We start from the raw sequence: 27,426 nt of genomic DNA, 5'->3' as shown, positions 1-27,426 counted from the left end.
CCACTGAGTGGTAACAATTCACTGCTACTCAGTGTCAGAAACCCACAGATGAATGTGTACTTTACTACATAAAATGAAAAGAAACATTTTACCAATGAAAGTTTCCATAAAGTAATCCTTTAATGATCCCGATAGAAATAATTAAAATACCCACATTAAGCAGTCATATTAAATATATAATGTTTTCATCTGTATCAAATTGGACAGGGAGGATCGGGGTGCCAGATAGCATAAGGAGATGAAAAGGTCTAATCTCATCATGCCCTAAATTGATCTCAGTTTGGGGCAGTAAGAGATATGTGGGAAGGAAAGTGGGAGGTTGTTGAAGACTTATGTAGGGTGGCGGGAGGTGGTCACATGGTTTGGGGGATTTGAGGAGGAACAATTATTCCTGTACACAAAGGATTTGTCTCAAACCTCTATGACAGGGGAAATTCCAGGGTGGGGCAACAAGGTTTCAGATTAAAACGATAACAAAACATGTAATGGGGTGTGACATACCAGAGTGCTACAAAAGCAATAGTCAGATCAAATGGTGACAGAAAGCTAAGCTAAGAGCAAAAAGTGCCAGGAAAGTAAAATAATGAATATTAGGCTCATAAACCTAAGAACCATTAGCTCCAAATTTTTGGGTAACGAAAAGTGATTAAATTTTTAGTAAACCAAGGTGAAAATTCTTTCTTCAGGTATATACATACAAGTCTTGGCGGTGAAATACCCCATAAGAACATCAAAATATATGAAAAGATGAGACTGGTGAAGGGCTGTCCCTTTTGAACGTAAACAATGATGGAACATACTATTGCTTCGGGAAATTGTAGGACAGGTAGAAAAATAAATTAAGTGTTTATGGTTATCGTTCCTAAACTTAAAGAGAATGGTATGAAACAATGTTACACAACCTGAGAACACTGAAATTCCTCAACTATCCAGCGGGCCAATAAACAATATGATCGTGCACTGAAAAAATGTTTTATTAAAAGACATTTTCATTTCACAAAACAAAATGAAAAAAAGATCTATTGGAAATATATTTTACATTTGGTCATGCATCTGCGAAGAGGCCCAGAGTGTCTCTGCTTGTTAGACGTAGTACCAAATTATAAACTATATTCAAACTGCCGCTCTGTAGTTGCAGCTCCATTGTCAAATGCATAATTACATCCCTGGACCATGTATCGCTGATTGATACAACAGAATACAGAAGAAACAGTGTAAACTTCTGAACAGTTAAAATGCCTTGACTTAAGCAGCCAGGTTCTCACTGTTAAGAAAAATCATAATAGCAAAGTCAATAAATCCGGAGCAAACATATATCCAAAAATTCCAAACTATGTTTTTCACAAAAGAGTAAAGGAAAAAATTCTGGAGCACATTAGCAAGAATGATCGCATATTCAATGCTCTTAGGCTCCTTCAAGTAACTCTTTTGTCCTTGGAGGTGATGGGGCCAAAACTGTAGAGAATATTGGCCTTCCGCAAAGAAGGTTTAAAAACACTTTGATTACCTCCCTGCAATTTTATACTGCATGTATAGAATTCTACACCCGATACACAGCAGACGATACAATTAGATTTTCTGTTGCACCTCAGCTTCACACCGAGGGATGCTACTATACCTTTAGAAAGAAGAAGTTGGAACGTACTTCAGTGTCTATTTTTTTGTTGCCCCCATTGTGCATGTTTATGCTTATAGCTCTGCTGGGTTCTGAAGCCAGACCTATGGTATTGGGCTTGAGGCTTTAAAAGAAGAAGGGAAAAAAACGAACACTGAATCTGTTTCCAATTTCTTCAAATTCATTAAGGAGGCACAACTACTTCATCTTAAAGTGGTGCCTGCAGACGTTCACTCATGCAGAAACTCAGAGGGGTTCTTGTGATGCGTCAACTGAAGATTCCTCCTCTGATGTGGACAGTCTCATTGAGTCCCTGTTCTGCAAGCTTGATGTCCTCAAGATCTTCTTTTATTATGCCAATCAGATGACTAAGGCCTTCTTGCTGATGTTTTAAATGCTGAAGATAAAAAAAATAAAAAATTATTGATACGAACAGGCAGGCAAATACAGGTGGAAGTGTATATTACGTGTAATGTGGTTGTCAATCAAAGGGGCTTGGTGCCTTAAGCACAAGCCTGCATTAGTGTTTCACTTTAATGTTCATTTATGTAAACAAAATCAGTCTGTTTTAGACTTTCCCTGTAATAATAGACATTCAGAAATACAAAATACTACATTCAAGTCAAGGAGTAAAAATTAAAAAAAAACTTTTGGGTTATTATTAAGAAAAGTAGAGTGTTCAGATTTTTTTTTACATTCGAAACATGTCTGCACAGGGTATGCAACCTTGTTCAGCCTAATCCACTTACATTTGTAATCCTGAATCAAATGTACTTCAATACACTATTGTGTTGCCTCTAGTTGCTCTAGGTCAGTGGTGTCGGACGTACCTGACCCTTTGAAACGTATGCTACGTTTTCAGAAACATTAAGACAGGATAAAATCCCACTGGTTAATTTAAAAGGAAAGCATGTATCTTACAGTTCTGTCATGAACATGGCCTGCCTAGACATACTTTAAACACTATTATTCCACGAGGTTTCCGTTACCTGAACAAGTGAAATGCAAAAGAGGAGACTGGACAGGGGTAAAGATAGAAACAAGAAGCATACACATTACATAGGAAGTTGCTCTTCAATTATGGGTGAAACAGTGAGTAGATAGGAAATGCGGATTCTTGTTTTCCCTTATGGCTTTTGATCAGTTTGAGTAATCTGCACTTTTTTTGTGTGATTTTTTTTATTATTTAGTTTATTGAACTTTACAGTTAAGTACAGTGTATATGGTTCGTCAGAAACAGCAAATACATTTGACAAACAGCTTTGCAAGATGTCTGAGTTATACACCGGATATTTCGTATTTTTCAGAATCATAACAACAAAAAACAGGTAGTAGTCAGTACTTACAATTTGGCCGAATTAACATCATGCATCGTATGCATTACAAAACACCCAGTCTCAGATTAAGCTACATGCAATTACTATGGGAATTGGGCAGCATGGTACATCCCGCATTATCTAATATAATCAGTATATGGGATAAGTATAGATGTAACTGCAGCGTATGAGGTTGTAAAATTAGTACAAATGATCAGACTACAGGTCATAGCCTCTTGCATTCACGGAGGGTATCTCAACCATCGTTCTTGGGCTCTGAGTCCGCCCACCCATCGGTCCACACTGTCCTACCATTCCAGACTCAATCTGGGCTGCTGCAGGGGAATTTACTCTAGCCCGTGCCCAGTTTACAAATGGTTCCCATATATCACGGGGTCTAGATGCTGTGGGCATCAACTCCCAGTATGTGCCGAGTTATGTGTGTCCGTATGTTACATCCGACACCCAGGCTGCAAACTTGGGCAGAACTTTACGGCCCCATCTGACCGCCACTTGACGCCTGGCATATACCAATAAAAGGGCATGTGTTTTGCGTCTAGCCGGGACAGTGTCAGTTATCAAACCCAGGAGGCCTAGTTGTGGAGGTGGCTCATCAGATCGTCCAACTATTTGATTGATGGCATCAAATATTTCAGTCCAGTAATTAGTAAGAAAAGGGCAACTCCAAGCCACATGCAAAAAGTAGCCTCATAAATTGCCACACCTCCAGCACCTAGAATCGTCCCTCAAGCCCATTCGGTGGAGGCTAACCGGAGTACGATAATACCTATGTAGGAACTTAAAATGTATTAGGCGCAGTTTGTAGTTGGGTGAAAGGTCTAACAGTTGCTTACAACAGAAGGATCATTGGTCTTCGTGAAATGGTGGGTCAGTTCTCTATTCCACAGTTGTATTGAGTTTGGTACTACAATCTGGGCTTGGTCTTGCATAGTGGTGTATGAGCGTTTTAATAGTTTTTTCGGTGAAGCTCGAGCCAAAATATTTTGGAGTGCAAGCAGTGTTGGAGGTTCATTCGGAAATCCCTCCCAGAACGCTCGGCATGATGATTTCAATTTGTGATAAGTGAATGCGTCCTGGAATGACACCGCCGAACCCTCCACCTCCAACTGCGGATCTTTGAACACCCCATCTGGGTATATACCAGCGAATGTATGTAATGGGGTGCCAGCTAATGATATCTCACCTCCACTTTCCGCCAGGCAGGGGATCATTGGGTTATATTCCAGTGGAATGGCCGGTGCGTATCTGCACTGAATTTGGAAGCACCTTGAACCATCTATTTCAAGACTTATTTATTGCGCATAAGTTAAGGGATCAAACATTACCAGATGCATTTTGTTTGCTCTCACTTGCAGCCAACTAATATTTTGTGAGTAGCTGCAAGAGAGGGCAGAGACAAAAGCTGGGGCACTGTGGTTACTGCCACACAATGCCTGCCTCAAGCAGTATGAAGATACAGCCAAGAGGGGTGAAAGATCTATGCATTCCCACTAAAAATACACTAGAGATCGATTTAATGGGTCTCTGCAGACCTGTGCGTGTGGGTCTGAAAACGTCTTCATATACAAATTGTGATCATTTTCACTTTGCTAATTATTGCAATATATGTAAGCCCCAAGCCTCAAATGTTAATAAAACAAAAAAGTTCAATACAAAGACAACCGTGACACTTACATAATGCAAACACCTATATAAGTGACACAGACATTGCCCATAGGAGGGGCCAGGCTCAGTTCACTCATTGGTTAAAGTTCGTTTTTTTTCCTTTAATGTCAGTGTGCTACTAAGGAGGCACTACTTTAAGGCCTTTCAGGCATATTGCACTTTGTACTGGTACTGTAAAGTAACGAGGGGGCTCCCACCTCAATTACGGGAAATTATTCAAGCATGCGAATCTAGGAAAAATCCAGTGCTAGAAAAGCGTTTATTTCACTCTTACTGAAGCATGACAACCGTCCATTTTATAGTTTCCTCTCAGTTATCAACTTTGACGCTAATATCCATGCCAATGTTACTGCTTATAACTTCCCCTCGTGCATTTCTGGGTCTTCCTCTTGAAGGTGGATTTATTGGTTGTAGACCCACCTCTCATTGCAGAGCCATTTCTGTTTGACATGCTGCTTCGGTGGCGATTGAGAAATAGTAGCCCATGAAACCTATTACCATTCCATCACATTCCCTCCTGGTGAGTTTTCCCACCTTCAAGTCAGTCTACTGCTCTACATCAGCGTCACTTGTTTACCATCACCACCACCCTATCCGTCAACCTTTTCACCTTCCGATTGTCCTCTCTCAACTCAGTTGTCTCTTATTTTTCCCATTATTCAGTCTATTTACCATCAGCCGTCCCATTAGTCGTCCCTTTCCCACATCAGACTTTCATTCCTTCCCTTCATGCCTTCTTTCGCTCACTCTACTTAACAAGTCTCTGAACCCCTCATGCTCTAATGCACTTTCTCGCACGTTCTCATGCATTCAGTCTCGCTTACACCAACACTCACCCAACTATCTATATTTGTCCACTTCTCCCTCTTGCTTTCTCTTCAAAGGATTATCTCATATCTTTCCAAATCTCCCCTCCTTTCTTTGGACTCATTGCTTACTCTCTCACCTATGCCCCCTATTTTTTTCCTCTCACCTTTTACAAACTGTTCAACAATCTCACATTTCCTATCTCTTTCTCAACTCTTTTCAGTGTTCCCCAAGCTCCACATCTCACCCTCTGAAACCTATTGCACTCCATGTCCGCTAATCTTGTTTCACCTCACAGTTCTCATTCTTGGCTGGACTGGAGCACCAGTCCATCTTTGGCTAGAGTAGTATAGGGTTGGAAATTAGGACATATGGCAAATGGGCACTAGTGAAAATGCCCTTAATTCAGAAAAAAAGTAGCAGATCCTTGTTTACTTGATGCAAATGGATTGAAGCAGTCAGAACTTTTTAAAGGGAACTGTAGCTTAACCATGTAAAGGAATATCCCAGTAGCTTTGCTGCCAGTGGCGGCTCCTCCGCTAAGGCAGAGGCGCATAGCCCCATTGCTAGCGGAGCAGTGTAAAAGAAAAGATAAAATAACAACTTTATTTTTAGTATCGGCAGGTTAGGGCAGGCAGAGCTTGTTTCCCGTGATGTCCTGGAGAAGGAGTGGTTGCTGCACTCTAAAGTGCGCTAAAGCGAACAGTGGTCCCATACAAGTTAATTATTGAATTATCTAAATTTAGTAACCGAAAATTGGAATTACAATTGTATTGATGCAAAATACAAGTTTAATTAACAATTGAGTTCACACAAGGATAATATACAACAAGGCTGAGTGAGCAGGGTGTGACAGGGTAAAGGGAAATCAGCCGATTTCCTTACCCCAGGCAAGTGACTTAAAAAGTGACAATTTGAAAAAATGTAGGTAAGCAGAAAGCCACTGTCAGTTACATCTCATACTCCACCGTACAGTAGGATACAAAATAAGGTATAGAGTTGAAGATGTATGTGTCAACGACGTTTCAATCCCAATTGAGGTATAGGCAGTGGCGTTTTTTGCGTTAGGGAGGTGGGGTGTTGCCCCACTTACAATTATTGTACCATTTCCAACTTTCCAACTTTTAAATAATTACATATATAAAAGTTTGTGAGTTGAAATTCTTCCAAATTAATCCATTCAAACCGGTGCTTTCGCGCGCAGCATCACGTGACACTGAAGAGCATCGCGCACTGGCAGGAAATATGATTACGGACTCACCATGCGACTAAGCAGCTGTCTGTGGCATGACGGCAGTGCGCATGGTGTGTTTGGCCGTCTGCCTTTACCCGGCCAGGAACCCAACATGAGCACAGTGGCTTTTCAGCAGAAACTGTATCGGTGAGTGGGAGCTGATCTAAATAGCTGTCCCCAGTAGGCAAAAAATGAGCGGCGACTTTGCCTGCTCACCCCAATCCTGGCGCTGCTCTCTACTCTGAGCAGCGCCAGGATTGAGAGCAGCGTCTGAATTGGCTGCTGAGGAGGCTCACAGTAGAGCGAGGTTGACTTGCCACTGACTGCAGTCTCTCATTGATAACTTGCTTGCAGCACCCACGCAAGCACGACTGGAGTGTAGTGTAGTGTAATCAGTGCTGAGAACCGGACCGATGGTGATGAGCCCGGAGACCAGGCAAGTAGGACAGTGGGACGGGGTACTTTTGACACTGAATAATTGTAGCAGTTCCACGTGGCTAGGCTTCAGTGTGTTTTTCTAGGGCTGGAGGACAGGTCTGTGATGGTGGAGTGGGAGTACTGCCCCAAACTGTGTGCATAAGCTATAGTTGATTCAACAGTGGTATGTGTGACTAGTCAAATCCACCCCCACTTCACCCACTTATTTGTGACCACAGCACTTTGCATGGGGGAGGGAGGGGGGGTTTGATCCCAGGCATATAGTGTTAGAAGCGAAACTACCTGTCCCAGAATGCAAGAGTCTGCTAGTTAAAAAGCGAGGACAGGGGACAGTGGTCTTCGTGATGCCAGTCTGCTTGGCAGCTATGATGACGTTATTCTGTCAGGGAAACTGACAGAATTATGGACAGGGCAATTTGGGGGCCTGCTGCAGCTTGTCCTCCTTAGAAGTCGATACAGTATGTAGGCTAGAGCTGCGATTCCCAACAGATTGAGTGATCTGTGGTAGAGCATATCAAATGCCACGCGTGACTGATTCAGTATCAAGGTTGATGAAAACCATACTGTAGATTGGCCAATAACTGATTTGGACGATGGTCCACCCAGGCAGTGCGTTAAGATGAGCATTGCTGTGATTGTGTTGGGCGCACCTGACACACGACGGACTCTGTCTCGGCCCCACAGCTTTCAGAAGTAAAGCTAGTAGTAGGCAAATCTTATGTCAGCCCTTTACTAGCCTGTCATGTCTCCTCACTGTGCCTCGTGCTCACTGAAGGAATAGTGGAGATGTCTAGTTACAAACTTTGTAGCCAAGTAACTCGCGTTCAAATCTTTTTTTTCTTTTGATCGCATTGTGTGATCTCCGGCAAATTCCTTTAACTCATTGTTCCTCTAGACTGTAAATCATGCAGCATGTGGTACACAAGAAAATGTAATCATTCACTTGTTACAAATTATGATATGGTGGTGTCGGCAGCAAACCTTCGCCGTGGCCTGTTCTCAGTGTGGCATGTGCGCATTGCTAGAACTCACACTACATTCAAGTATACGGCTTTGGCGGAGGCTTGAAGAAGATACCAGGGAATGCTTAGTGCTTGTTTAATGATTGGCATAGAAATGTATAAATGTTGAAGTTTTGCAGCTTTTTGAGCTACTTGTAAAGTGCCTATTCAACGCAAGGAAACTGCTTCAAAGCGCTTCAGATGTCATCAGCCATGGGAAGAACAAAGTATCAAGCGGGACTCACCTTTGACATGGGGTCACACACAGAGCTCTGCAAGGGGTGGCAATAAGGCAGCTCGCCTTTTATTGTTAATAAAAAAATAAACGTTAATAAAGGCTTGTTAATATGTAGGAATTCACTCGATTTGTCAGGACATTATCTACAAAACCACAGTCAGGTGAGAGTTTCTTGTTGCATTTATCATTGTCCCTGCAGCCTTTTACTTCATGCTCTTGGCTTTTACATTCATCAGTACTGCCTTGTGCTTTGTGCTGCTGGCTTTTCTACATCCTCACTGTATCCTATATACAGGTTAGATGCTTTGTGTATGGAGCACGTTTGTGGTCTGTTAAATCAAATGGAGGGTAGTTGTTTTTGCAGCACACACACTGATCTTATATATTTGAGGGTGCTCTGTTTGATGGTGCATGGAGAAGGCTTGGTGGAATGGAGAGTTTGCAAAGGACCACACAGACAGCAAAACCAAGATTTTCCCCAGATTTTCAATGTTTGCACTATGCAGTTTGGTTGATGGGTAAGTGTCTTTCTCTAACATCAGGTTTTGATGCTTTGTCCTGGATTTTTGGAGGATGGGATCAGAGTGTTGGACAGGAGACACAGACAGCATCACATTTTTCAGCATGGGGAGAAGTGCTAGAAATCAGGGCTTCTTCCCCATGTTTGGCAATTGTGGCCGCTTAGCGACTTCGCCTCCAGTGTTTTTTGTGATTAACTTGAGACATGCAACTCCCAACTCCTCACCCCCTACAATGACGACTGTGCCTTTGGCGAGCTGGTGGGAGGTTTGCTGTGGCATTTTGGCTTTCATTCATGGCGCATGAGGTTTGAATTTGGTGGTAGTCAGGGGTCACAAGAGGGCTCCGTTTGTTTTAGGCTCAATGGTCAAAGAGGATCTCAGGATAAGTTGGGCATCTGGCTCAGACCTTCAATGGCTTGCCCACCATCTTCATTTTTTGGTCAGTATGTGAGATGATTGTGTTGTGGAATGCTCCGTTTGGCTCAATTTTTTTGCAGGCATTTTTTGGCCAGAGATCCCCCTGATCCCCAAGCCCACCTGGGAAGGTTTCACTCGTTCTCTTTGTTGTCGTGATCAGTCAAGGTCATGGATTTTGTTTACGGGCCCACTACTTCCTAGATTCACCAGCCGATCTCATCAGGACTGAGCAGTAAAACAAGTGCCAGGGAAAAGGGTTAAGGGAGAATCAGAAACAGAAAAGTATAACAAAGTTATGATGGGGTGCTAGAATTGAGAAATGGCAAGTGACCCCAGAGAAGTCTCAATCGCAGAAGGTATGCTAATAAAGTGATAACCACAGGGCGGGGGTGGAGTGAGGATAGGGGACGAGTGCTGGAAGGTGTAGCCTGATTAAAAACGCAAGGAAGGCTACCTGCGCGAGTGATACATACAGAAGTATGTAGGTTGCGCACGTCAATCAAGATAAGGGTGTACATGAGGGCAATAAGGATGCAATCTGAAAGGTAGGTGCAGTAACCCGTACGGACAGACTTAATAGGTAATTGTGTAGCTAAGACCACGCGAAGACCATGAAGAAAGCCGGAAAGCCAATGAAAACTTGTGACTCTCGGGGCAAGACAACGTGTAAAGTTACGCAGGTGAGTCGATCATGCGGGCGATACGAATAATGAAGGTCACTCGGTGTGTTCATAACGCTTAAGTGAGGGCTGCAGAATAGGGGCTAGGGGGTGAGGACTTACTGTTGGGGTATGCAACAAGGGCCTCATTGACCCCGAATGAAATTAGGGGGAAAAAAGTTGCGTACAGAGGAAGGGAATGCACACGCGCCTTGGGTGCGCTTACCTTAGAGGACACCGTGTTAGAGTTGGGAGGCAGCAAGCCGAGTAGCCAAGGCCATACTGCTGCGATCGACGGATGAGTATGCCTATGATCAAAGCGACTCAGAGGATGCGGGTGCTCCAGGAACCGGCGGGCTCTATGCCGAGGCCGCGGCCAGATAGGACGTGAAACGCATGCGCAGTTCAGTGTGGTACCACGGCAGAATCGGGGGGACATATGGAAGAGAGGTGTGTGAGATGGCATGACAAAACCAGGCGGTCATATGGGAAGGGTGTAAAGTATGAAGATAGTAGGTGGTCCAAGAGATGTGGGTATATGGAACCACGGTGTGGGGGTGCGCAATGACGAGGACAAAAGGAAAGAAGGAAATGTAGTGATATGACGCAAGACCAGTGATGTAGAAGAAGGAAAATACTGAATACAGTAATATTAACTAAAGTATAGTAATATAGAGTTGGAAAAGGAGTATTGATTCAAACAGTAAATTCATTAGAAGAGGGAAAGGAGAAGAATGGTTTAAGGCTCATGCAAGATAACATGTGGGTGTACACGGATTCATATAAAACAAAAGGGAAAGAAAAATAGGCGCATAAGTGCTTAGGTTATGCAGATGGTAGATAATGGCTCAATTAGAGAATCACAGGATTCAGCATGGCAATAATACACAAGGCAAGCAATTGGTAAAAACAGAAGAGAGAAGCCGAAATGGGCAGTGCGGCATGTATTGATTACAGTAAAATGGACTAGTCCGCCAAGCGATTTAGTCCAGTGTGGAGACTGTCAGTTCTTATGATCCATTTTAGCTCCTCTTTGTTGAGGATTCCCACAATGTTCGTGCATCTGGGGGGTCGATGAATCACTGCAATCACTTGCCACCTCATCTCATCCTCCGTGTGGTTCATAGCAGTAAAATGTTCAAAAAGTGGTGCATTCGGTGTTTTGCAGCAAACTCTGCTTCTGTGCTGGCAAATCCGGATTCTGATTTTTTGTGTTGTCTGACCAAAATATATTGGGTTGCACAGGCAAAAAAAAATGCATAAATAACATTAACAGTGTTACAGTTAAGAGAAATGAGACTGGGTGACATCCATGTTTGCATGCACAAATTTATCTGTATCCGTAGTAAGGTGGCAAACACTACATCCACCGCGTTTAAAGTGACCTACTACAGGTGGTAGCTTCCAGACCTCTGAGTGTGGGATTACTTTTAGTACTTGGCAGGGCTGCCCTTACCAGATGGTCTTTAATGCTTTTACTTTTCTTGAAGGCAAAAGGGGGCGTTCTAGATTGAAGCTGCCTACATTAAGTGTGGGCCAGTGTTTCAAGATGCATTTCCTGACTGCATTGAAGATTTGGTAAAACTTAGTCACACACACAAGCTTATCCCCAGTGCTTCTTTCTTTTGGGCTCGGTAGAGTTTGCCTGGGGAAATACCATGCTCGTTTGAGGGCAACCTTCACAAGTTTGTGAGGATAGCCTCTACTTGTCAATTTATCGAATAAGATTCTGGCTTCCGTGAAGTAATCCTCTTTGCGATAGCAATTACGGTGTATTCTGAGGAATTGTGAATATGGTAGGGAGTCACGTAAGGCTCTTGGGTGATGGCTACTGTATGCCAATAATGTATTTTTCTCAGTGGGTTTGTGATAAAGTGTAGTGTACAGAGTCCCATTGTGTGTGTGATAGTAATATCAAGGAATGCGATCTCGTTTGCTTTTGTTAATAGTGAAATTCAGAACATTGCAGAGGGTGTTAAACCAGTCTCGAAAGTTCAACTTCTCATCTGTACCATTTCAGATGAGGAAAATGTCATCTATGTAGAGCTTCCATTCAAGGATGTTAGCTCTGAATGGGTTACTGAGAGTTAGTATTCTCTGGGTTTCTAGCCAGTCCATATTTAATATGGCAATGTTAGGGGTGAAAACTGCGCCCATACTAGTCCCCTTGACTTGTTGGTAAAAGTTGCCATTAAAGAGAAAAAAGTTACGAGTAAGACATATTTTCAAAAGATGGAGAATAAAAGACGTGGGGACAGGGTGAGGTTGTGGTCTGGAATTTAGAGCCATGGCAATACCATCAATACCTTTGTCTTGGGGTATGTTGGTGTAAAATGACTACTTCAAGAGTACATAGAAGGCACTGTAGGGGATCAAATGGGAGGCCCTCTAGAAGGTACACCACGGCCATGGCGTCCTTGATGTAACAAAGTATCTGGTACAAAGTCCTTAATAAAATGGTCAAAATAGCTTCCAAGTGGTTCAAGGGTTGAGCTGCACCCCGAAACAATGGGTCGGCCTGGTGGTGTGGTTGCATTTTTGTGTATTTTAGGGGAGGTTGTATATCACTGGTCTGCGAGGTGATTACGTGTGGAGGTATAGAAATTTGTTTTTGGCAAGGAAACCCAGAGCAACTCCTTCCTCTGTAATGTCAGCTTCTGAATCTCCTTGGTGGGATCGGATGGAAGCTTCCGATAGTGGTCTGGTCTAGGAAGTTGTCTAAAGATTTCCTGTATGTATTAGTCGATCCCTTGAAGAACGATCCCACCACCCTTATCTGCTGGTTTGATAATTATATTATCAATCCATTCGAGGTCATTCTCTGCAAAAAAAAATGCAACCACACCACCAGGCCGTCCTGTGGTTATCACTTTATTAGCATACCTTCTGAGATAGACTTCTCTGGGGTCACTTGCCATTCCTCAATTCTGGCACCCCATCTTAACTTTGTTATACTTTTCCGTATCCAATTCACCCTTAACCCTTTTGCTTACCCTTCTCCTACCGTCCCCATCCCCTCCCTTTCTTTTACTCTTATTCAGGCAACTTCCCAGGCACTTGTTTTACTGCTTAGTCCTGATGAGATCCAGATCTGTGGCTTTCTGCTTACCTACATTTTTTCAAATTAAGTCACTTTTTAAGTCACTTGCCTGGGGTAAGGAAATTGGCTGATTTCCCTTTACCCTGACACGCCCTGCTCACTCACCCTTGTTGTATATTATCCTTGTGTGAACTCAATTGTTAATTAAACTCGTATTTTGCATCAATACAATTGTAATTCCAATTTTTGATTACTATATTGTGATCATGAATTAATCAACTTGTATGGGACCACTGTTCGCTGGTTCCTTCTTGCACTCCAAAGTGCAACATGATGGTTTGGCCGGCCAACTTGACCTGGCCAAACCGTCATGTGCACTTTGCATGTTCTCCACCCAGGCTGCATTACAGCCTGGGTGAGAACATGCCCGGGTTCCCATGCCCAGTCTTAACGCCAAAGTACGTATTGTAACATTGTGATTGGCTTAGGGAGTCTGGGTGCTTCTTGGTTGAGGAGCGGAGGAGAGACGATGTGGGAGAGACTGAGGAGAGACGCGGCAATCAGGTAATTGAATTTAAATATTTTGACTCACCACTCCTGTACCGTACCGGCCGTCACTGCTTACTGCTCACTTTATGCAACTTTTATACATAATGAATTTGAGAAAGCGGAGGTTCGAGCCCAAAAACTCTCATTAAATACACTCCATTCCAATGCGATTTCAACATTATGCTACATTGGCCCAAATAAACAGCAAAATACATCTTTTACCTGCTTTATTTCCCTCAAGAGATCTGCATCAACATAGTACCGCTCTTCTGATCTCACTGCTCCAAAGTGGTTCTGCATTCTGATTTGTGACATCAGCTCATTAAGTCGACCCTGTAAAAAAAGGCAGGCGATTAGGTCCTATAAAAGGGATGACTGAATAAAGGTCTGCAATGAGAAGTATAATAAACACCTGAAAACGTCCCAGTAAAATGTATACATGCTATTCATCAGATGATAGCCTATCAAGCATGGCTGTTAACATGTATATTTTATTTAGGGTAGTTGCATGCCGTGAACTTTGCCCATGTGAGTTGCCTGAAACAGCTGTGCATAGCAACAGGAATACAGATCTTGCATTCAGGATTTAAAAAAACACATGGGGACGTTTAAAATGCAAAAGGAGTAAATAAAATGTAATGTCAGCAGAGGGATGCAAGGGCCGTGGAGGGAAAGGTCTTTAGTTTACAAGTGAGAGGAAGATGATGAAGCGAAGAGAGTCTTGCCTTGGTTTAAAATGCCCTTCAGGGATGGAGGAAATCTGAATGGTTGGCTGGGATCATTACGTAACATGGGAGCTTGTGAAAAGCAGGCCACTTTGTTGATGAAGACATGATGAAGTATAGGTCTATAGAGTTGCCGGTGATGTGTGGAGTTTATTTACCAAGTAGTAGCCTGGTTATTTCCATGGACAGCATTGCAAGCTAGAGCACAGTTTAAAGTTGACGTGACCCCATGTGGGAAATGATGTAGCTACTTTTTAGAGGGGACAATGTGATTTGATTTTCACTGGCTAAGGCTCAAGCAGGCTTCTGGATATTATTTTGTATTAAGATGAGGCAGTGCAGTTTTTGGGAAGCCTGTTTACACAACACTTTTCCTTATTGATGTCAGAAGTTGTTTTGTGGAAGGATCGCCTTGATTTTCCGCGAAAGACTGACATCGAACACCAATTTGTTTTGCTTCTCATGATCATCTAAGGAAAGGCTGGACTTAATGTAACAGCCAAATAATTTGGACAGGTCAAGATGCAAGGTGAGGAGTCCTCCTAATTAGACTGGCCTGAACTTTGTGATTTTATTTCGAATTTACATCATAACACTGAGACTTAAAAGAAAACTATGTTTTGCAACCATACGTACAGTTGGCAATATACCAAACACAAAATGATTTTAACTTTGCCGGCTTGTGTAGGAAAGAAAACGAGTTACTTACCTGTAACTACAGTTATCCAGTACTGGTATCTTTCATAGATTCACATGCCTGAATCATTTTCCGAGTCCCACGGTAAACTCAAAAGTAGTGCCAAAGGTAAATAATAGTAGTAGGCCCAAAGAAAAAGGCCTGGGGCCTAAATCTTAGCAGCCTATCTACCTCATTATGGTAAAAGAACCAAAAGTCAGCTACAACCAATCAGCACCCTCTAGAAAACGCTCAGCAAAGGCAGTTCTCCTCAGATTTTCCTCAGCACAAGTGGGAAGGAAGTATTCCAAATACTAGAGAACCGACTCTCCGGGGAGGAGGATGGTTGCATGTGAATCTATGAAAGATACCAATACTGGATAACTATAGTTACAGGCAAATAATTCCTTTTCTTATCCAGTATTGGGGTATCTTTCATAGATTCACATGCCTGAATCAGAGTAGCAAGCAGTATACAAAGTATACAGTTGGTTGCAGATGGTGGAAGACAAGTGTTTGTAAATTCCCAAACTGCATCCATAACGGGAATGAAAGTTTAAAATAAACAAATCTTTAAGAATTTAAAATCATGTCAGATACATTATGAAATGAAACACAATTATATATATATATATATATATATATATATATATATATAATCATATTCACCGAAAAAAAAAAACATAGGTTTCAGGCCCTATATAGTTAGGAATTAGCATTTAAAAAACCTTTAAAATTCACTCAAAAAACGATAGGTTTTAGGGGTGTTCTAGTTAGCTAGACATTTCACTCACACAAAACCATTGAAATTGCTCCTATATAGTTGGTTGTACTAACTATATTTCGTGCACCCGCAATCCACTGCTGATGATGTCACATATTACATCATTCATGACATGGTCAGTGACATCACTGATGACATCTCAAATGACATCACTGATAACATCACTGATAACATCACCCAGTGAATGTGGTTTGCTTCGTTATTTAAATATGCATTGTATATATATATATATATATATATATATATATATATATATATATATATATATATATATATATATATATATATCAATTTGCATTGAAGAATGAGTGGATATATAAAAATAAATATTTGGATGGAGGATTTAGTAGCAGTGTAATTGACTGTTTACTTGACAAATTTATAGTGTCTCACTAAATATAGTAGATAGTGACTTAACTGTTTGAATATCTGTATCACTTTGTCAGTTGTTGTGTAAACTGGTTCTCCAGTTGGTTACTAGCTATGTGAAAGTCTATATTAGTTATTGATTAGTTAACTGAGTATTTGTATGGGAGAGTGAATGTGTGTGTGGTTCGGTGGAAGTTGTGTGACTGCCCAAAGATGTGTGAATAGTGGATTCACTAGATATATGAAGTTAAAACTACATGTTCTAACAGTTGTTTGGGTGAGTGAATATCTTTATGGGTGTAGTGATGAGCAAATATATTTCTCAATGGTACATGTCCAACAAACTAGAAAAATAAAAGGCAGTGTATGTGTCAGTTGTATATAAATAAGTATACATAAGACTCAATGATTGTGTGAGTGACTGTATGGATAACTGTATACTTGTAATAATGATTTTATAATTCACTAAGTATGACTTACTATCTAAATGAATAGATGAAGTTGTGTTTTTATAAGTGTGTAGCTTAGTAAATATGTAAGTATGATCCATTGTTTGCATAAGTGAGTAGGATGACTTCATATGTGAATAGGATGTGTGCTGGTGTGTAATGTCGATTTAGGTGTATAAGTATTTTTGATAGTGTTCTATTGTTCATTGACAGCATGTATGAGTGAATCTACAGGTAAGTGATTAGATGTGTGTATACATCTATGAATCCAGGAATCGCCAGAAGGCGCCAGGGGACTGCATTGCAGAGAGGTGTAATGAAGCCACGCCCCTTTTTACACCTCTCTGCCCCCGTGCATGTTTGAAGAGGGGGAACTAATTCCCCTTGCATACTGGGGGCCCCTGGGGGCCAACTAGCCCACCTGGAACCTCCAGTATGCGCCAGGGGGCTGCATTGCAGAGGTGTAATGAGGCTATGCCCCTTGTTACACCTATCTGCAATGCAGCCCCCTGGCGCGTTTGCAGAGGGGGAACTAATTCCCCTTGCATATTGGGGGTCCCTGGGGGGCCAACTAGCCCACAAGGAGCCTCCAGTATGCGCCAGGGGCTCCATTGCAGAGAGGTGTAATGAGGCCACACCCTTTTTTACACCTCTCTGCAACGCAACCCCCGTGCATGTTTGAAGAGGGGGAACTAATTCCCCTTGCACACTGGGGGTCCCTGGGGGCCAACTAGCCCACCTGGAACCTCCAATATGCGCCAGGGTGCTGCATTGCACAGAGGTGTAATGAGGCTATGCCCCTTTTTACACCTCTCTGCAACGCAGGCCACTGGCGCGTTTGCAGAGGGGGGGGGGACTAATTCCCCTTGCATACTGGGGGTTCCTGGGTCATATCTGCCCAAACGCCGATATTCCGAACGATTGAAAATCAATCAATCAATGAAAGACATTTATAGAGCGCACTACCTACCCGTAGGGTCTCGAGGCGCTTTGGGGGGGGGTGGGGGGGGTGGGGGGGGGGCGCTACTGCTCGAACAGCCAGGTCTTGAGCTTCTTCCTGAAGGAGAGGTGGTCTTGGGTCAGGCGCAGGTCGGCAGGGAGGGAGTTCCAGGTCTTGGCGGCCAGGTAGGAGAAGGACCTTCCTCCTGTAGTGGCTCTGCGGATGCGTGGGACGGCGGCGAGGGCGTGGCTGGCGGATCGGAGGTGGCGTTTGGGAGCGTAGAAGTTGATTCGGTTGTTGAGGTAGCTCGGGCCTTGGTCGTGGAGAGCTTTGTGTGCGTGGGTAAGGAGGCGGAAGGTGATTCTCTTGGTCAGGGAGAGGATCAGCTGGGTGTCGTCGGCGTAGGAGATGACTTTTCTTAAGAAACATTTGGGTTTGGATCATCATGTCCTATACTTTGGAATTTTTGAAAGACTGACTTTAAGGATGCTATAAATTACTCAAGTCTGCCCGAATTGTGTGGGTAAAATTGATACCTAGTCACTTTGAATAAGAATGTACTTATGTCTCGTCTAACATTTGGAAGAAATATCTAGTTATATGACAACAGGATACCGACATAACTTGAAGGAAATAAGAACCCCCTGAAGAAGTTCTGTTGTACAGAACAAAACGCGTCGGCTGGGTAAAACAAATTTAAGGAAAATAAAAGCATTTGAATATACACCAAGATTCAGCGCTTCAATAAGGACTCTAAGTGATATGATTTGATTGGACTTATTGTGCAAGTGGTGCTGTGCCAAACTTTGGAATATTCTCCACTACTCTCTACTACTTACTCTCTACTACTCCACTACTCTCTAATACTCACTCTACTACTCATTCTCTACTACGCACTCCCTACTACTCTCTACTACTCTCTCTCTACTACTCACTCCCTACTACTCTCTACTACTTACTCTCTACTACTCTCTACTTCTCACTCTCTACTACTCTACTATTCACTCTACTACTCTCTACTACTCTCTCTGCTACCCTCTCTACTGCTCTCTACTACTCACTCTCTACTCTCTATTACTCACTCTCTACCTCTCTACTTCTCTCTACTAGTTTCTACCTCTCTACATCTACCTCTCTACACGCACACATATATATGCATATATATATGTGTATATATATATATATATATACATACATATATAAACATATATAACCTGCATATCTATATAAATACAAATATAAATGCATGTATACATATACATATATGCATACATATGCATGTTATTTTCATGAAAGTTTTAAAAACACGAATAAAAGCAAAGCTAAAAAGCCACCTCATTACAAACAGAATGGCTTTAACTTAAACGAGGGCGAGATCTATTGCATTTTTAATGCTTGTTTACTTTGGTTCCATCAAGAAGGCATTCAAATGTGTCACACATTTGCCATAAATTCTGAATGTTAGCACTCTAGTTGCTCATTAGATCACTGTAGTAAAGCTACTGCTCACCAGGGAAGTCTGCTGCTGGTGTTCAAAGTGCATGTTTCATTCTGCATGTCAGAATTATTTTAATGAAATAGAAGAGGATTTGAGAAGTCACTCAAAATGTGCCCTAATTTTTCTTTCTGAAGCACTAATCATACTTTCTATGGCAAAATATATCCCCTCATTTTGTTCCTTTTTAAATTAAATGTTTTAAGAGTTACCACTTTATTCCAATCAAGATGGCTTCTGGTGTGCCATACCTTTGTAATAAATAGGACTGTTAGCGCTCTAGTTGTTCTTTAGAACACTATAGGAAGCTGCGTGTAGAACACAAAGGAATCAACCGACAGTCTCTGTCCTTGTTGAATGTGCATGTTTTACTGAGAATGTCAGTCTTCATTTTCACATGACTGAGAAAGATAATGGGAATTTACAGAAAATATGCTTTCAGTTTAGCTTATAAATCCCCTTCCATACCACTGTGGGAAAAGCATGAGATAATAGTTTTCTTTCAAACATGATTCATGATATCCCAGCAGAAGGCTTTTTCACATGGTAAAATCACCTTAGAACACACCACAATTCCTAAAATGAGTATGGTACCATCAACAAATGATTTATAATGTAACTATTAACTACAATGCTTTTTAATGAGGTGCTATCATGTATATTGGTCCCAAGATGGCTGCCATCACTTCTTGGATGAAGTGCTGACAGCCAATCAGATCTCACGATGAGAAGTGTGGTTAGGCTCTGCCCAGATATATATGTGTTTTTGAAGTTAATTTTCATAAAAACCACTGGAGCAATTTTCACCAAATATAGAAAAGGCACTTCTGTGTACCAGTCCCTACAATTTTGCAAAGTTTGGTGTAATTCCATTCAGCGGTTCGGGCTGTAGCCTTGTCTATTCGTCCTATGGAAATTAACATGGGGAAAACACGTTTTGGGACCCCCTTTTTTCTCGGCCCCCGCATGACTAATCCCCCCGAAACTTCCAGGGAAGAAGCGGAGGGGAGCTGGCCTAAATGTTGGAAAATTACACGTAAATTCCTCAACCAGCGCCAAAGTTATTCCCAATAAAATGTTGCGGATTTCCTATGGTAGCTAGGTCCTAACTATATATACCTACTGGCTATCGCCAGTTGTGTGTGTGTGTGTGTGTGTGTGTGCGTGCGTGTGCATATATATATATATATATATATATATATATATATATATATATATATATATATATATATATATATATATATATATATATATATATATATATATATTCACTGAAAAAACCATAGGCTTCACACCAGTTATAGTTAGGAATTAGTGAATTTCTAAGGTTTTTTAAATGCTAATTCCTAACTATATATAACCCCCCAAACCTATATTTTGTTCTTTGAATTTCAAAATTTTGTTAATAGCAAATGTCTATAGCTATAAAATGTAATATTTTTGAAAAAGAATGAATCCTATATTTTATTTGTATTTAAAACAATTTTTTGAATGTATTTCTTTTTATTTTTACCCTGGAGCGCTCCCAGGGCGCGCCCCGGAAAGCGTAGTCTTTTGAAGCGCCCCAGGGCGCGCTCCGGAGAGCGTCCCGTTAGCGCTATTGCCGCGAACGAAAACATCATCGTGACGTATCGCGTAGCCGCGTTCACGTGATACGCACGGCGTAAGCGCACCCGGAAGCACTCTAGCGAATACGATCGCGCAACGTAAACATGTGACGCGCTTACGCAACGCGCCCCGCGTAAGCGCGTCGGTCATGTGACCTGAAAATAACATTTTTTATTGGTGCAGAAGTTTTGGTCTCATAATGATGAAATCCCTGGTCTTGTGACCTGAAAATAACACTTCTCATTGGTTCAGGCCTTTTTTTTCCCCAAATGATGAAAGACCCCACCTTTTTTCCTTATTCTGACTTTGTCCTTTGACTTAGGAAGACCTGTATTGCAATCATTCAGGTATATTTTGTACTTTGAAATGGCTTCAATAGCAGCAGCAGCTGGAGCATCTGCACCACCACCACCACCACCACCACCACAACCACCACAACCACAACCACCAAGAGGACCACCACAAGATTACATTGGTGGTCAACAAGAGGAGGAGGAGGGGAGGAGAAGATGGCTGCAAGAACACAATACCCCAAACCAGCCAAAACCACACATTGTATGGGAGTTTTTTTCGATCCCACAGGGCAAGAAAAAAGTAAATGCGGCCAAGGTGACTTGCCTAATCTGTGGCGTGGAACTTTCCAGGGGAAACCCTAATAAGAAATACTCTTTCGGAAACAACACCATGACGCGTACGTGTATGTACCCTTACGTGCGCGATCCTGATTGGCTGGCAGTCGACTGTCAACATTCCAAACTGTCCAAACCAGGAAGAGCTGGCCACCATCTTGTTTCTCAGGAGAACTGAGGCACAAGAGAGCCCAAAACAAGAGTGGAAAACACGAAAAGGGGGCAGGGTAGAGACCCCCCCACCCCCTAGCCCTTCTCAGGGGGTCTCAGAAGGACCCCCAAGGGCAAAAAAAAAAAAAGGAATCGCGGGGTACGCGCACGGCACGGTACGCGTATAGGTGCGCGTACGTGTGCGTACCATGCGCGTACCCCACGATTTCAGGAAAAAAAATGATAATAATTTTGCCCTTGGGGGTCCTTCTGGGACAACCTGAGAAGGGCTAGGGGGTCAGGGAGTCTCTACCCTGCCCCCTTTTTGCGTTTTCCACGCTTGTTTTGTGCTCTCTTGTGCCTCAGTTTTACTGAGAAATTAGATGGCTGCTCAGGTGGTACCAGAAGGATATTAACATATAAAAACGTCATTCACTAATAGAATTTGCATTTACAAAACCTTTGAAGTTTTTGGAAAAAAAATAGGTTTCACACCAGATATAGTTAGGAATTAGCATTTAAAAAACCTTGCAAATTCACTGAAAAAACCATAGGTTTCAGGCCTTATATAGTTAGGAATTAGCATTTAAAAAACCTTGCAAATTCACTTAAAAAACCATAGGTTCAGGCCTTATATAGTTAGGAATTAGCATTTAAAAAACCTGTCATCAGTGATGTCACTGACCATGTCATGAATGATCTAATATGTGACATCATCAGCAGTGCATTGCAGGTGCGCGAAATATAGTTAGTCCAACTAACTATATAGGAGCAATTTCAATGGTTTTGTATGAGTGAAATGTCCAGCAAACTATAACACATTCCCAACTATATAAGGCCTGAAACCTATGTTTTTTTCAGTGAATATATATATATATATATATCACTATATGGATATCTATTTGTAAGTATGTACATTCATTTATAAGAAACATTTTTGTAAATGCATAAGATGTCTGTAACATGAGATATCACAGCCATAAAATAGCATTCAGAAGGCAAAAAGGATACCTGAATCAGACCTCAAAGAAAAAGATGGCGTAGGACAGCCTGTCCAACCACTGCATCCTACTGATGCGCAGATTGAAGACAGTAATTGTTCGTGAATGTGTGGACAGTCAAACAAAGCTGTAGACGCTGCCACAGTTCTTGTAGAGTGGGCCTTGGCTTTCCCCAGCAACGGCTTGTTGGCCTTGTCATGGCAGAAATTAAGTGTAGATGCCAGCCATCTGGCAATTGTGGCCTTCGTGACTGCATTTTCAAGTGTAGCTTGGCCATAAGCCACGAAAAGTTTGTCGGATCTTTCGATGTCCTTTTTTTTCGCAGGTAGAATTTTAAACAGTGTTCAATATCGAGAGAATGTAAAGCTCTTTCCGCTGGAGTGGATGGATTCGGAAAGAAAGTTCTTAATCTTACCGGCTCATTTAAGTGAAACTGGGACGGTAAATTGGGGATGAATGTAAGATAAGTCCGGAGGGTTACGTAATCCTGAGTGAAATGTAGAAATGGTTCCTTTATTGAGAAGGCTTGAATTTCACTCACCCTTCTAGCGGACGTTAGAGCCAAAAGCAAGGAGACTTTCCACGTGAGAAATTGGAGTTCGGCTTTGTGGATCGGCTCAAATGGGTGTTTCATTAGTTGCTTTAGGACAGTGTTGAGCTCCCACTCCGGTGGAGGAGGCCGAACCGGAGGGAAGGCCCGGAAGAGCCCTTTCATGAATTGTTTGACAAATGAAGACGAACAGAGATGGAAGCTTAGCACTTTTCTGAATCTGGAGAGTACGGCTAGATGGACTTTGACCGATGAAAAAGTAAGTCCAGACCTCGCTAGATAGAGCAAATAAGGGAGGATTTGCTCCGCAGGAGCTTGAACCGGGTGAATATTATCAGCCTCGCACTAACAGCAAAAACGCTTCCATTTTAGACGATAAGTCTTGAAAGGGCTCTGGGCTTGAGATTGTGTCAAGATCTCATGACAGTCGTTTGGAATGTTAAGATCCTTGAATTCTAATAAGTCAGGAGCCATGTGTGTAAATATAGAGACTGAGGGTCTGGGTGGACTACCTGAACCTTTGTCCCTCGACAACATCGTGGGCTTTGGAAGAAGGCGAATCGGTTCTTCTTGAGATGGTAACAGAAGTTCTTGGAACCAATACTGTTGTGGCCACCGGGGTGCAATCAGGATGGGACGGCAACCCTCCAGCTTCATTTTGCGCATCACTCTCGGGATTAGTGGCATTGGGGGAAAAGCGTAAGCACAAATCCTGGAACATCGCATGGACAGGGCATTCCCCCTTGAGCGCACCTGCTGGCATAATATCGGCATTTCTTGTTCTCCCTCGTTGCGAATAAATCCAGTGCTGGTTTGCCCCAAGTTCGGAATACTCGGTTCACTTGGTCCTGCTCTAGTTCCCATTCGTAGCAGTTCGATTAAGACCTGCTGAGCGTGTCCGCCAGGTATTGTGGAGGCTCCGGACGTGTTCGGCTCTAAGGGTTATGTTGTGGAGTGTGACCCATTCCCACAATTCTTGAGCCTCTAGTGACAAAGTTGCTGATTTTGTCCCTCCTTGCTTGTTTAGGTAAAACATGCTGGTGGTAGGGACAGAAAAATTGCCTGTAACTCCAGACTGTTGATATGCTGCTTCTTGTACACTTGAGACCATTTTCCTAGTATCTGTAAATCTTGGAGATGACCTCCCCATCCCTCCTTGGAGGCATCTGTCGTTTAGACAAATTCTGGAATATCTATCCTGAATGAATATTAGTCCCTCTGCTAAGTTCGTCATCTACGACCACCAATGGAGAGTGTTTTTCATGTGTGGTGTGACTCTGAGGGTATCGTCGAAGGAACCCACTGCTTGTTGCCACTGAAGGTGCAGCTCCCCTTGTAGAGGTCTCATTCTGAGTCTTGCTAAAGGGATGAGATTTATTGCCGAAGAGCACATCCCCAGGAGCGAAGCAAACATGCGGACAGAAAATGACTTTCTTGAAATTTGAGTTGCCAACTTTTGAAGACGTACTTGCCGTTCGTGAGATAAGAATGCCTTGCACTGGACCGTGTCGAGTAGTGCTCCAAGAAATGGAAGGACTTGCATCGGGCATAACTGAGATTTGGTCACCGTTGACAGTCAGCCCCAGGGAATTGAAGAGACTAAAAGACGTTGTTGTGGCAACCGTGACTGCGTGTTCCGAAGGACTTTTGATCAGCCAATCGTCTAAATACGGGAATACTTGGATTCCCCGCGATCTTAAAGCTGCTGCTACAGGTGCCAAGCACTTTGTGAAGATCCTTGGAGCCGATGTTAGTCCAAACGGGAGCATTTTGAACTGAAAATGGGCACCAGCCACAGTGAAGCGAAGATATTTGCGATGTTTGGGGTGGATTGGAATGTGGAAGTAAGCGTCTTCCATATCCAGAGAAACCATACAGTCTCCCTCGTTTAGACAACCTAGAATCTCTAAAAGTGTGACCATTCGGAAACTTTGTTTTTTGAGGAATATCTTTAGCTTGCGAAGGTCTAGAATCGGTCGCCATTCCCGCGACGAGTTCTTGATCAGGAAGAAACGAGAATAGAAACTTGTTGGTTTCTGATGTGATGGAACTTTCTCTATTGCATTCTTCAGGAGCATCGTTAAGGCTTCTTTGAATAATAAGTGAAGACGAGGGAGAGGGGGGAAGAGGGTCCCTTGGGCGGGGTGGTAGGTGGCTTTTTGATAAATTTCAGGGTATGACCGTTGTTCACCAGGTCTACAACCCATTGATCTGAAGTAATTTCTTGCCACTTGTCCACATATGCTGAAATGTTCATGCCCATGGGAATAGGAGTTGATGTGAATGGCGCCCTGTGGCGATCATGGTTTCCTATTGGTGTCTCGACCTTGATTTTGTGATTGTTTTCGACCACACGGACGAGAGACATCAGCTGCGTTGGATTGCCGGTATGATGACTGGCTGTAAGTCTGCCTGTTCTGTTGGTTTTGGTATCCTCCTCTTGAGGAAAAACCACGACCTCTTGCGCCTCTGAAGGATCCTAGTTTGTATTGCAATGAGCCTAACGATCTAGCGGTGCCCGTGTCAGTTTTTATCGCTTGGAAGGCTTCATCAATGTGTTTTCCCAACAATGATTCGACATCATAGGCCACGTCTAAAATCTTTGTCTGGACTTCAGGCCTAAAAGTGGTGGCTTTAAGCCAAACCTGACGTCTGAGTACTGCTGCACCTGCAAGTTGGCGAAAATTAGTATTAACAATGTCCAGAGCGCAATCTATGGTTTCGGATGCAGCACGTTCTCCCTCAATCATGATTTTTCTTGCTTCTTGTCTCCTGTCTTCAGGAATGAGTTCAATAAGGCCGCCATATTTGACCACATTTGGCAGTCATAATGTCCAATTATTGCTAGGGAATTAGCCGCTCTAATGGAGGCTGCTAGCATGGTTGAGAATGTTTTGCCTATAAGGTCAAGACGACACTCTTCCATGTCAGGCAGTGTAATGGGTGTTGCCCTGTTTTTTAGATCTTTGTTGGGCAGCCTGGGAAATGAACGAATCTGGTTGGGGATGGCCAATGAGACAAGATGGACTGTTAGCAGGAGCACAGTATTTCTTTTCTATACGTGGAAGCACTGCTGGAATAGATGCAGGTGTCTTCATTATTTTGACCCTTCATTTCATATGTAGTCAATAATAGGAACAGCTCTTGTGACCTCTCTGGACTCTTCCTTAAAGTCATGTAGGAAGCATTCAGTCTGCACAACCGTGACAGGCAATTGAAATCTGGCTGCCGCTCGCTGCATTAAATTGTGAAATCCCCCGATATCCTCTGGGGGTGAATCAGATGGTAGAGTAAACGGTGGAGAAGGAATTGGAATAATGTATGCGTCCCAAGGATCAGTATTATAGGCATCTGGAAGCTCGCCCTCTTCAACTTCCTCTTCAGAGGACGTAGTGTCTTGTCCCTGAGGAGGGTCTGGAAGCTATTGTCCCTGAGGAGGTTCCTGAAGCTGAGGCGCTGAAGCAGGAACGCCAGGTTGTGGTAAAGGATCAGGAACCCCCACAGGTAGAGAAGGATTTTCCGGAATAACCTGTTGTGAGGGAAACCTCTGTCGGTAGTCAGCCAGCATGGCTTGCAGATCCTGTATGAGAGTAAGAGGTAGGTGGCTCATCTCACTTTGGTGAAACTCCCTATGATAAAGTCTATGGTGTGGAACTATAATGTAATACTAACAAAGATACCAGTAGGTCAAGGAGAGTGTAAACTATCTGGAACTATGTGTTGACTATAGGGTACAGTCACGAAGTCCATATGAGAATGATACGTGGTGACAATCAATGATTCCCATCAGATACCCGTCCTGTGCCGCCCTACATCATTTGGGATCCTTCACCTGAAGGAAGTGATGTACAACCACTATGGATTAGGTAAACTGTAGCCTAATCAAGTGGAAAGGAACTCAAATGTGGTAGCTTAGTTTGTGTGGCATAAGGAGGGTAAAACTGACTAGCCGTGCAAAAAGTGCAATAAAGTAATAGTGCTAAATCTAGAAAGTGAGTGATTTAAGATTGGGTTGTGGAAGTGGAAAAAATGTTTTAATAGTATCCTATCCACACCCAACAGTAAAAACAGTGCAAGGTAGTGTTATACAAATAACTACTCAGATGGATTTAAGGTCGACATGTTTCTGCGGTGGACATGGAGTCTCGAGATCTCCTCCTGCTTCATCAGGACCTTTTGATAATGCTACTGCGTAATGTGAACAAATTAGAAAAAGTGAAAATGGTATCACCTGAAAATCGCCTGTTCGGAGGATCCCAAAGGTCACAACATGACAAGGGACGAACAAACAATTAAAAAGAAACAAGGAAACACATAGTTATTTTCAACAGTTTACAAAACACATACTGTATGTGTTAGTTGCATATAGCCAATCGTATTATTGGTCAAAGGGTCCCATTTAGTAGACCATGTATGTAATTGTCATTTTATTTGAAACCAGTTTAAAGGATATGTTGATATCCACTCACCCGATTTGCGGGGAATATACGCCCCACCTCACCTGGCTACAGCGCAGGTAGAAACTGAGC

The 27,426-nt window shown here is 42.6% G+C and overlaps 1 protein-coding gene across 1 annotated transcript in view; it reads right to left on the bottom strand.

Annotated features, from left to right (window-relative positions):
• Positions 1-956: 956 nt before the first annotated feature.
• NUP54 (nucleoporin 54) overlaps positions 957-27,426 on the bottom strand; it is a 232,520-nt gene continuing 206,050 nt past the window's right edge. The window contains exons 12-13 of the mRNA XM_086949277.1: positions 13,744-13,854; positions 957-2,012 (exon numbers count right to left, since the gene is read on the bottom strand). Coding sequence (XP_086805403.1) covers positions 1,884-2,012; positions 13,744-13,854 — 240 coding nt within the window. The 3' untranslated portion in view covers positions 957-1,883. The remainder of the gene's footprint in view (positions 2,013-13,743; positions 13,855-27,426) is intronic.

This window comes from Lissotriton vulgaris, unplaced genomic scaffold (assembly GCF_964263255.1).
Source record: "Lissotriton vulgaris unplaced genomic scaffold, aLisVul1.2 SCAFFOLD_1644, whole genome shotgun sequence".
NCBI classification, from domain to species: domain Eukaryota; kingdom Metazoa; phylum Chordata; class Amphibia; order Caudata; family Salamandridae; genus Lissotriton; species Lissotriton vulgaris.
The sequence above is the reverse complement of the archived record's forward strand: the minus strand, read 5'-3'. Positions and strand labels throughout refer to the sequence as shown.